Source organism: Dreissena polymorpha, chromosome 13 (genome assembly GCF_020536995.1).
Source record: "Dreissena polymorpha isolate Duluth1 chromosome 13, UMN_Dpol_1.0, whole genome shotgun sequence".
NCBI lineage: Eukaryota > Metazoa > Mollusca > Bivalvia > Myida > Dreissenidae > Dreissena > Dreissena polymorpha.
In genome coordinates, this window is record NC_068367.1 from 56,760,628 (window position 1) to 56,773,269 (window position 12,642).

Consider the following 12,642-nt stretch of genomic DNA (forward strand, 5'->3'; position numbering starts at 1 on the left):
TTCACACTTCTCTTCAAGGGCAATCAAGGAGGTAATCAGTGTGTTTAGTGAGAAATACTTCGCTGTTCTTGCACAGCAGGGCTTGTGTTCCTTATTGAGTGTTTCAGTACTTGAAGTCCTTCTGTGTTTTGCAACATCATTATGAGATTTTCTCACAACAGATTTTCCCAAAATCAAGAAAAAAAATCTGACATCTAATATTCCAATAGCAGGACAGTGTTTGATGCAAATGCCACCTTAAGTAAATTGGGATTCTTTTACAACACATCCACAAACAAGATTGCTTAAAGAGACAGCTACTTGTCTGTAAATTCTGATCTTTTTATGTTGGACGGAAACGACACAGTTTATGGTATTTATTGTACCATGGCCTTGTTAGAAATTCATGCTAGCATGAAGCGTTTGTGTTACTTAAATTCATTGCAGGCTTGGGAAAATAAAGAATTTATAAAGTCCAGCTTGTAGTTATTTGACCTCTTTACATGAATGTGAAAGAATTCAAGCCAGTGATTTAAAATCTAATTGTCATACACTTCCATCCATTGTTGTTTTACAAAAACAGCTTAAAAGCAATTGTATTGTTACCTTTAGTGTGGAGTTTTTATGCCCCCGGATCGAATGATCGGGGGTATATTGTTTTTTGCCTGTCTGTCTGTCTGTCATTCTGTCTGTCATTCTGTCCCAAAACTTTAACCTAAAACTTTAACCTTGGTTAAAGTTTTGCAATATTGAAGATAGCAACTTGATATTTGGCATGCATGTGTATCTCATGGAGCTTCACATTTTGAGTGGTGAAAGGTCAAGGTCATCCTTCAAGGTCAAAGGTCAAATTTATGGCTTCAAAGCAGCGCAATTGGGGGCATTGTGTTTCTGACAAACACATCTCTTGTACCTTATTACTATATTTCCAGACATGAAAAATATCATTAGTGAATTTGGTAAACACAGCTCAGGGATATAAATTTAATATTTTAACCTTAGTAGCCTTCACTTGTTCAAATTGTTCTCCATAGAGGATATAGGAAGTTTTCTCAAAAAATGTATGAGCGCATAATGTCAGCGCCAAGGGGCTGTGGGAACATGCTTATTTAAATCTCTGCAATATATTAAATTTGTACACTTCTTATTATATAATATGTATTAAATATTGTTTATACAATACCTCCACATGTTAACATAAGGGTGTAAAGTTATAATTAACCCAGCTTCTTAGTGGTAGTTAAAAGAAATTGTTGTGGCATGCTTTTACCTAAATATGGGCTTTTAGATTAGCCAGTGAGTCACAAGAAAAAGACTTTGCTTAATTTTACAGAAATTTCAAAATAAAACAATTAAACATGCAAGTACTTGATCTTGCAGAATACTCTTTAACCCTTTGCATGCTGGGAAATTTGTCGTCTGCTTAAATGTCGTCTGCTGAATTTCTAAAATAAGCATTTTCTTCGATTTTTTTCAAGGAATACTATCAGAATAGCAAACAGTTTTGATCCTGATGAGACGCCACGTTCTGTGGCGTCTCATCTGGATCCAAACTGTTTGCAAAGGCCTTTAAAATTCGGTTCCCGCACTGAAAGGGTTAAAGTGCCCAATTAAAATGTATCAATTTTAGCATTATAAGTAATGTTACAACGATTTTTTGAAGAGTGTTTAGAAATGTCTAGAATTCAAACAAGTTATTTTAAATGGACTTAATGTAACATATGTACAGAGTTTTCCACATAAATGATATCTTTGCATTATTTGATATGAGTGGTGCTCTGTGATAAAGGGGTTTAATGCATGTGCGTAAAGTGTCATCCCAGATTAGCCTGTGCATGTCGCAAATACCTGTGTTTAGACATATCAAGCTTTTTCAGGTCCTCTTCTGGCAAGATGGATACAGAACATGAAGGACAAGATCACATTCCCCCAAAACAATACATTTAAGATGTTAATGTACTCAGGGGTAAGATGTTTTTTGCTCTTTAACTGTTGAATTGAAAGTTCATGAGGACATTCGTTTTAAGAACTTCAGGACAAAGTTGTTGTTCCTGTGTATTATAACCTAATTTATAGAATTTAATTGTTGAAATAAAGTACAATATTTTCACTGTCCAAAGAAAAAATGATTGTCCAAAAGCTAAACGTACATTTTTTTGCCCCTGGTAGGGGGGCATATAGCAGTTGAACTGTCTGTCAGTCTGTCCGTCCGTCCCAAAACTTTAACATTGGCCATAACTTTTGCAATATTGAAGATAGCAACTTGATATTTGGCATGCATGTGTATCTCATGGAGCTGCACATTTTGAGTGGTGAAAGGCCAAGGTCATCCTTTAAGGTCAAAGGTAAAATTTAAAAAAATCCAAGGGAAGTAATAAGCTTTTTAAAGGGAGATAATTTCTATTTATCATTTTGCAGGTACAGATCATTTTCACAAGGGAAGTAATATTTGTATTATATCCCTTTGAAAAATATTACTTCCCTTGTAAATATTATCTGAACCTGCCAAATGATAAAAAAATATATATAAAAAATCAAAGCGGCGCAGTAGGGGGCATAGATAGTGTTTCTGACAAACACATCTCTTTTTTTTATGTAAGTTAAAGTCACATTGTATCATACAATTGGTCAACTATATTTATGTGCTTTTTAACACTATTTATTATTAAAATGTCAATATTTTCATTCTGCCATTTCAAGTATTTAAAATATTTAAAAACTTAATTTTTTAAGGAACCACTATGAATATGAATTCTCAACTTAACATCAACAGGCCCCAATAACTTTGAAATTTCTTTCTTGCGATTGGTCTCGTGCTGAAATTAAGTCAAATTTGGAATTGATGTTGCATTTAAGCTGTGACTTTGATTCCTGATTGCTCCTATCAAGACTTTAGTTGATACAGTCTCTGGGCAATCATTTCTCTTCAAACTGCTGAAAAAAAATAATCTCGCCATGGCGTAGTGAATATGGTTATTGCTTAGGGACTGGGAGGTCATGGGTTTGATCCCTAATGTAGGAGCGTTCTTTAGATCTCTCCCATAGACATCAAGTACTGGTTCTACCCAGGTAACAAACTAAAAGCTTTTCAATAAGCATTAGGCGTTTGATGCAATGGATCTCAAATAAATAGGTTAATTTAACATTCTTTTGTTTTTCTCTGAAGCATGACTCAACGGTAGCAGCATTAGGTTTAACGTTCTTTTGTTTTGCTCTGAAGCATGACACAAAGGTAGCAGCGTTAGGTTTAACGTTCTTTTGTTTTGCTCTGAAGCATGACACAAAGGTAGCAGCGTTAGGTTTAACGTTTTCAGCTCACCTGAGCGATAGCTTGGGGTGAGCTATTGTGATCACTCAGCGTCCGTCCGTCCGTCTGTCTGTCTGTCTGTAAACAATTTGTAAACATCTTCTTCTACTAAACCATTGAGCCAATTTCAACTAAATTTCATGTGGAGCATCCCTAGGTCATGGGACAAAAGAATTGTTAAAAAAAAATTGATCACATAACCAAGATGGCCGCCATGACCATATATGGTAAAAACCTTAAAAAATCTTCTTGTCAGAAACTGCTCATCAGATTTTCAAAAAATTTCACAGGGATGACCTTTGAAGGCTCCCCTGAAAAAGTTGTTCAAAGAAATTTGATTCGTCATAAAACATGGCCGCAGGAGCTCGTTGAACTTTGCATGTTTATTCGTTTTTGCCTATTTTGTGAAAACTTTCAAAAATCTTCCACATTTTTTGTCCGATCCTTTCCAAATTTGCACAGTGTCTTTATATCAATGAGGACACGAACCCTACAAAAAATGAGCATTATTGGTCCATGAAGTACAGAATTACCTCCCCTTGAATTGAGAAAATGGTGTTTATGCAATAAGGTCCAAATTTTTCATCCAATTCTTTCCAAACTTGTAAGGATTTAGCATGGTTCAAACAAGGGAAACAACTACGGTTTATGCATGTTCTTTTTATTACAGATTTGCCTCCCTTTAATTCATTCAAAATCTCATTTTACAGCAGAGATTCCAAATCTGACCTGTAAATGAGCCCCATATTTACTGCCAGTGCTAGGTTACCTTTTCCCATTTGATCATTCTTAAGTATTGGTCTTGTAATGCTGCTACTGCTTCTGCTACTGCTACTACTACTACTACTACTACTACTACTACACTACTACTACTACTACTACTACTACTACTACTACTACTACCTACTACTTCTACTACTAATACTACTACTACTACGTCTACTACTAACTAACCAACTACTACTACTACTACTACTACTACTACTCTAGACTGACTACTACTACTACTACATAACTACTACTACGAGTACTACTACTACTAGTACTCTACGACTACTACCAACCACCACCACCACCGACCACCACCAACCACCACCACCACCACCCACCACCACCACACACGTCTACTATTACTACTTCTACTACTACTGGCCACTACTACTACTACTTGTACCACTACACTACTACTACTACTACTACTCTACCACTAACTACTACTACTTACTACTACTACTTCTTAACTATTACTGAATACTACTACTAACTACTACTACTACTACTACTTACTACTTCTACTACGACTACTACTCCTACTACTACTGACTACTACTACTACTACTTACTACTACTAACTACAACTACTATTACTACTACTACTACTACGACTACTACTACTACTACTACTACTACTACTACTACTACTACTACTACTACTACTACACCACCACCACCACCACCACCACCATTCACAGTGACAAAAACTTATTCACACAATGGCTGCTACTACAACTTATAGCCCATATAGGGGGGCATGCATGTTTTACAAACAGCCCTTGTTTCTATGGGATTTTAACCACAACTGTTCATGTTTATCTCCGACACATATTTTTAGGTCACCTGTCATGAAGTGACACGGTGAGCTTATGTGATCGTGTGATGTCCGGCGTCCGTTGTGCGTGCCTGCGTGTGTCCGTGCGTCCGTCCGTTAACAATTTGTTTGTGTAGACAGTAGAGGTCACAGTTTGCATCCAATCTTGATGAAATTTGGTCAAAATGTTTATCTTGATGAAATCCGGTTTGGGATTGTATTTGGGTCATCTGGGGTCAAAAACAAGGTCACTAGGTCAAATAATAGAACAACCTTCTGTAGACAATAGAGGTCACAGTTTTCATCCAATCTTTATGAAATTTGGTCCGAATGTTTATCTTGATGAAATCTGGGTTGGGATTTTATTTGGGTCATCTGGGGTCAAAAACTAGGTCACTAGGTCAAATAATAGAAAAACCTTGTGTAGACATTAGAGATCACAGTTTTCATCCAACCTTTATGAAATTTGGTCAGAATTCTTGATGAAATCTGGGTGGGATTGTATTTGGGTCATCTGGGGTAAAAATCTAGGTCAAATAAATAGAAAAACCTTGTGTTGACAATAGAGGTCACAGTTTTCATCCAATATTTATGAACTGTGGTCAGAATGTTTATCTTGATGAAATCTGGATTGGGATTGTATTTGGGTCATCTAGAGTCAGGAACTAGGTCACTAGGTCAAATCATAGAAAAACATTGTGTAGACAATAGAGGTCATAGTTTTCATCTGATCTTAATGAGTCAGGTGAGCGATTCAGGGCCTTCATGGCCCTCTTGTTTTGTTTTGCTTTGAAGCATGACACAATGGTAGCAGGGTTAGGTTTAACATTCTTTTGTTGTGCTCTAAAGCATGACACAATGGTAGCAGTGTTAGGTTTAACATTCTTTTGTTTTTCTCTGAAGCATTACTCAACAGTAGCAGCGTTAGGTTTAACGTTCTTTTGTTTTGCTCTGAAGCATGACTCAACAGTAGCAGCATTAGGTTTAACATTCTTTTGTTTTTCTCTGAAGCATGACTCAACAGTAGCAGCGTTAGGTTTTACATTCTTTTGTTTTGCTCTGAAGCATGACACAACGGTAGCAGCGTAAGGTTTGACGTTCTTTTGTTTTGCTCTGAAGCATGACACAACGGTAGCAGCGTTATGTTAAACATTCTTTTGTTTTGCTCTGAAGCATGACACAACGGTAGCAGCGTTAGGTTTAACGTTCTTTTGTTTTGCTCTGAAACATGACTCAACGTTAGCAGCGTTAGGTTTAACATTCTTTTGTTTTGCTCTGAAGCATGACACAAGGTAGCAGCGTTAGGTTTAACGTTCTTTTGTTTTGCTCTGAAACATGACAACGGTAGCAGCGTTAGGTTTAACGTTCTTTTGTTTTGCTCTGAAGCATGACACAAAGGTAGCAGCGTTAGGTTTAACGTTCTTTTGTTTTTCTCTGAAGCATGACACAACGGTTTCTGCCTTACTGACCAATCTGGGCCTGTTCAATGGAGTCAGTCCCCAGTACGCATCCTCAGTGGTGTCTGAGTTGCACGAGGGGCAGGCTGGATCATTCTACGTGAATCTCTTCTACAAGAACCAAACCTACAATGATACATTCGTCCCTTTGACCCTGCCTGGTATGTCCTGGGAAATGGATTTATGATTGATGGAAGAAATGGTTTTTAATTTGATTTTGGCAGGTTTTAATTGAACAGTAGCCAATGAACAGCAGATCAGAACAATGTGTGCAGAAAGCAGGTATAGGAATAAACAATGAGACATTAGGTAGAGTTGTTTTATAGCCACATAGCAATTAATTATTATTTGACTATGCTTCTATGCTCAGAGTTGGGCTTTCAGTTAATTTTGATCTTTTATTTGAGAAAATGAGTGAATACCATGTGAGAGAATGATAATATGACAAATGCTGTGATGTTTTATTTACTGTTTGTCTCTCGGCTGTTTGTTTATCTGATTAAACACAAGAGTCATACATGTATCCGTTTGAAGTACACCCACTGCTGATAAGTGTGAATCAATCAATAACCGTCAATGTCAAACTTTGTGGTCAAAGTTCCCCAAGGATTTTAATGTTTCACACTTCGAGTTCAAATGTCAAAAAACAGCAATTTTTTGTCAAAACAGTGCTTATCTGCTTTTTAACTTGTCTATGCATTTAAGGGTGTTTAAATAATGCATCCACCTATACAAGATTGTGTGTAGTGTGCAAGAACCATCTTGCCCTTCAAGGACAAGGTCACTGTTTAAAATCAAGTTCTTAATTGTAAAAATAGGGCTTATCTGCTCTATGACTTGAACTTGTATTGAATGGAATAAAAAGACATGGCACAAACGTTTATCTTTATGAAATGGTCTGTTGCATGCAACAACTGTATGGCTAAGTTCATATTTGAAGAAAAACTATGATGAGGTTTAAGGTAAAATAAGTATCTTAACCCTTTGCATGCTGGGAAATTTGTCGTCTGCAAAAATGTCGTCTGCAGAATTTCTAAAATTAGCATTTTCTTCGATTTTTTTCAAAGAATACTATCAGAATAGCAAACAGTTTGGATCCTGATGAGACGCCACGTTCTGTGGCGTCTCATCTGGATCCAAACTGTTTGCAAAGGCCTTTAAAATTCAGCTCCAGCGCTTTAAGGGTTAAAAGTCAAAGTAGGGTTCAGTCTCAACTGTAATTTCCCCATGCTTTGATAGATTTTTAACTAAACGAGGAAAGTTCTTACAAGCATTGCTTCCTATGATATTCTCCAGTCCAAGACAACAATTAAAATGCATCATTGATTGTTGAGTCTTTATGCCTTTGACAAATCTTTATAAACAGTTATTATGCGCGGTAATAGCTCAAGTTTTATATATTCCCCTTTTCCAGGATGCACATTCAACTGCCCCTATGACAATTTTATTCGACTGACAAAGGACGCTGTGCCTACTGACTGGAGAAAACAGTGTGGTTATCCCGACCCTCAGGCACCAAATAAAGGGGGAGATAAGCTGGGGGCAGGTAATAAAAACAGGCGCTCTATATTCACCAAACAATTCTGAGACTGAAATTGAAGACTTAACAAAATTCTCTTAATTTGAATTCTCAAGATTTGCTTTAGTTATGAGTCAAGCATGGCATGTAACTCCTGTATTTACCTCATGCATTATGTACAACATTTTCTTAATGACATAATGTCCACTGGTGGCTGTAATATATTTAAACACCAGATGTATCGCTCTTGGTTCAAAGTCTATTCTTTGTTCTTACGTCTTAGAATGGGTTGGTGTTCTCAGTTCTTAGACTTAAAGTTTAAGAAAAAAGTATATTCTTTTGAATATTCAAGAACTGCCTGAATTTGGAGTCAAAGTTGGTGTCATTCATCTCTATCTGTATCATTCTTCATGTAGAACATTTTGTGAATAACAATCAAATTTTTTAGTGTAACCCAGTCAGAAAAATCCCCAACCACCATGGGGATCGAATCCGGGACCTCCTGGTTCCAAATCAGGCAGACACTACCGAGTCGCTATAAAAGCTACATCATATAGCAAGGCAGTATAGGTTCTCCTTATACCTAACCCTACTACACACTCCCCCTCCATTTTCGAAATTCTTCCACAAATTTCATTCTGCCACGACATCTGAGGGACATCTGACACACACGGTGGGTTGTCCCAAGCACGCTAGGCACCAATGTAACCAAGCCAGGAAAATCCTCAACCACAATGGGGATTGAACCCGGGACCTCCCGGTTTCAAATCAGGCAGACACTCTTCCGCGTCACTATAAAAGCTAGCTAGGCTCCTAGTCTATTTTTTATTCTTAAGTTTAAGATTTTGTTGGTAAATATGGAAGGGCCAAGGTGTCATAGAAATCATCAGATTTGCCAAAAAAGTCTAAACTCTAAATAACTACTTGAAAGCATGAAAATCGTCAACTGATGATTTGAGATATAGAGTTTAATTGTGAAAAAAACTTGTTTACAGAGTTTTATTAGGAATATTTATCTGTAAATTGCCTGATATGTAATGCCCTTTCTTGTAATTGGAATAGTATGTGTTGTTTTTTGGATTGCTTGGTGATGTTAACATGCCTCAAACATATGTACCAACTACTATATACCAAATGGCTATATGTACATATATGACTATACACTGTTCAAATTACATGGCTATTTGCTATGTGTGAATTGCCCATATTGCCTTGTATTGTCATAGAACATTCACAAACTACTATATATATATAAACTTTATTGATTTTAGCTCACCTGTCACGAAGTGACATGGTGAGCTTATGTGACCGTGTGATGTTCGTTGTGCGTGTGTGCGTGTGTCCGTGTCAACAATTAGTTTGTGAAGACAGTAGAGGTCACAGTTTTCATCCAATCTTTATGAAATTTGGTCAGAATGTTTATCTTGATAAAATCTTGGTTGGGATTGTATTTGGGTCATCTGGGGTCAAAAACTAGGTCACTAGGTCAAATAATAGAAAAACCTTGTGTAGACAATAGAGGTCACAGTTTTCATCCAATCTTTATGAAATTTTGTCAGAATGTTTATCTTGATGAAATCTGGGTTGGGATTGTATTTGGGTTATCTGGGGTCAAAAACTAGGTCACTAGGTCAAATAATAGAAAAACCTTGTGTAGACAATAGAGGTCACAGTTTTCATCCAATCTTTATGAAATCTGGTCAGAATGTTTATGTTGACTGGGTTGGGATTGTATTTGGGTCATCTGGGGTCAAAAACTAGGTCACTAGGTCAATTAATAGAAAAACCTTGTGTAGACAATAGAGGTCACAGTTTTCATCCAATCTTAATGAAATTTGGTCAGAATGTTTATCTTGATAAAATCTGGGTTGGGATTGTATTTGGGTCATCTGGGGTCAAAAACTAGGTCATAAGGTCAAATAATAGAAAAACCTTGTGTAGACAATAAACTGACTTGCCACAACTCATCAAGTCAGAAGCTCTCTCTCTTATAGATAATATGTATGCTGAGCATCTAAAAATCTACACTGACGGCTCCAAATGCCCTAACTCTGGTTTGGTAGCCAACTCTTTTGTAATTCCTTCAAAAAACATTAGTAAAACGCACAGGCTCAGCAACAATCTCTCTATTTTTACAGCAGAACTTTTGGCAATTAAATTCTCTCTGTGCTGGATATTGGTCAATAAACCTACTAAAACTGCTATTTTATCAGATTCAATGTCATCTCTTGAGTCCATAAAAAACAGAAATAGCAGATTTAGGCCTGATATTTTTGCTAGCATTTTGGAACTTCATCAACAGTGCCTAGATAAATCTTTAAAGGTCACATTAGTATGGTGTCCAGCACATGTCAACATCAGTGGGAATGAGCAGGCCGACAGGGGGGCCAAAGAGGGCCTCTTGAGGGGGGCTGTAGATGCTGGGGAACCCCTGGCACCTACTGAGATCTACTCCATGACAAAGAAATTTGTAATGGGTGAGTGGAATCTCTGGACCGACAATTTGTCTTCCCGTCGACATACTTTTATCAGACCTGCAGAAACCCTCAGGTTGCCTGACAGATACTCAGCAAGCATTGTGCTTGACAGAGCCATCACGCGCCTGAGGATGGGACGGGACCCTATTACCCGGTGGCGCAGGAAAGTATGTCCTCGGTATAGACCCCGCATGTCCTAGGTGCCAGGAACCTCTCACTGCGCCCCACATGCTGCTGCACTGTCCTAACCATAAGGCGCAGAGGGACCACCTCGAAGCTGCATTGCACTCCCATGGACTAGTTTTCAACCTTTCCAACATGCTAGACCCCAAGGGAGCAGCTAGGGGCCCGGTCTTCTCTGCCCTCTCCAAATACCTTCTGGATTGTCAGATAACTGACAAAATCTAGGTCATTGGGGGAGGGAGAGCAGCCAACACCCACCTAATTATTCAGTCTTGTAACTGTTTTTAACCAGGTTTTCCGAAGGAAAAAACTGGTTATTAGATTGGCGAATGCGGGCGCGCTGGCTGGCGGGCGGGCGGAACAAGCTTGTCTGGGCCATAACTATGTCGTTCATTGTCAGATTTTAAAATCATTTCGCACATTTGTTCACCATCATTGGACGGTGTGTCGCACGAAATAATTACGTCGATATCTCCAAGGTCAAGGTCACACTTTGAGTTCAAAGGTCAAAAATGGCCATAAATGAGCTTGTCCTGGCCATAACTATGTCATTTATTGTGAGATTTTAAAATCATTTGGCACATTTGTTCACCATCATGGGACGGAGTGTCGCACGAAAGAATCACGTCAATATCTCCAATGTCAAGGTCGCCACGACTAAAAATATATTTTTTTTAAAAACAAACTTATAAAGGGGGTTAATTTTGTTTGTTCATTTCAAAAGTTCAGTTTGAGTTTTCTCCCTTTATCAGATTTTTTTCACAATGAAACCTGGTTTTGTGACAATTTTGTCCCTTGTTCTTTTTAAACTGTGTAATATTTGCACAAAACTGATGTAATCTAATAATTGTGCTGGATTTGTGTCTCTTTTACACAACTTTTATTTTAGTTTTAAATGGGTTTATTGTTCTACCACGCCCTTTCTAAATCAGGCCAATGGCATTGACCTGGTCTTCTTTATTTTAATACATTTTTTATGAGAGTATGACGTTAGTCCACCATTTACATTTTTCAGTTTTTTAATATAATCATATTTTATGGCATTTCTTACTACAAGAAAGGACGAGGCTGTCCAGTAACCTGGGATTGTTGGCTGCATTGCACCCCCTCTCTTCCCCTTTGACACCCCACCCTTTCCCCTTCAAACTCGAAGAACCATGTCGGACTGGAGTGCACGGTGCAGGGCCTTATACCATGATAAACATGTATTTAGCCCTATCCAGGGTAATACCAATCCCTTGGTATTATTGTCGACTTTGTTGATACTGCTAATTTTGTACCTTGTAGTACATTAAATCTTGTTATAACTGCTATTTTGTGTAGCAAATTTCTTTATTTTTTGTGTAAAACTGCTATCTTATATAGCAAATTGCCTTAATTTTTTACTCAATACTGCTATTCCTACTCCATAGCAAACATTTTACTCTGTATTACATTAATTCATGTTAAAATTGCTATTTTATTAGGGATGCAAGAGGTTAACCGGTTAACCTACCGAAACGACCAGTTAACCGGTTACATTTTCGGAAAAAGGTTAACCTGGAAAAAAATATTTGATTTTTTTTTTCATGGAATAATTCGTACGATTTTACTTTTTTCGCACGACATACTGCCAACTTGCGCTGGCGACTAGTTAGAACAACATGCCGTACGATCGACGGTAATAAATAACGTGTCAACAATCAAAGTAATAAAACAATTAATAATACCTTTGTGATAACAAATAGGCGGTACGTTTTGATAACTGACACTATTGTGTCTTTTTGACTCGCTAAAATTAAACTAGCGAACTGCGGTGAGTGGGAGCTATTAGCGAAGATGTAATTGACACGTTTATTGAACTCGCGATGAAAAACAGTTGAGACATTAGACGGCTTATTTTGATGTTATGTTTACCAATACCCAACACTGATTGCTCGCAAAAATACCGTGTTTATAAGTAACATTTTTATCAAGAATTGCACCCGTAGTTGAAATCTTGACGAGTTATCGTCCTTTTGTTTATCAAAAATTAATATAATTATGATAATATTACGTCTAATGATTCCACCATTACCGTCCGATGAAAGTGTAATTAAAGAAAGCAAATTATTAACTTATTAAATAATTAAACATCACTTAAAAATAGATAC

General features: G+C 37.3%; 1 protein-coding gene and 1 long non-coding RNA gene across 6 annotated transcripts in view; both read left to right on the top strand.

The window, feature by feature from the left end:
* The window catches only part of LOC127855391 (prostatic acid phosphatase-like), a 53,810-nt gene that overhangs the window by 30,019 nt on the left and 11,149 nt on the right, over positions 1 to 12,642 (top strand). For all 5 annotated transcript variants that reach the window (XM_052390909.1, XM_052390910.1, XM_052390911.1 and 2 more), the window contains 3 exons: positions 1,857 to 1,945; positions 6,315 to 6,492; positions 7,746 to 7,877. In XM_052390909.1, coding sequence (XP_052246869.1) covers positions 1,857 to 1,945; positions 6,315 to 6,492; positions 7,746 to 7,877 — 399 coding nt within the window. The remainder of the gene's footprint in view (positions 1 to 1,856; positions 1,946 to 6,314; positions 6,493 to 7,745; positions 7,878 to 12,642) is intronic.
* Positions 2,528 to 6,282, top strand: LOC127855397 (uncharacterized). The gene is made up of 3 exons (XR_008037510.1): positions 2,528 to 3,278; positions 5,803 to 5,856; positions 6,232 to 6,282. It is a non-coding gene; the product is annotated as an uncharacterized LOC127855397 (long non-coding RNA).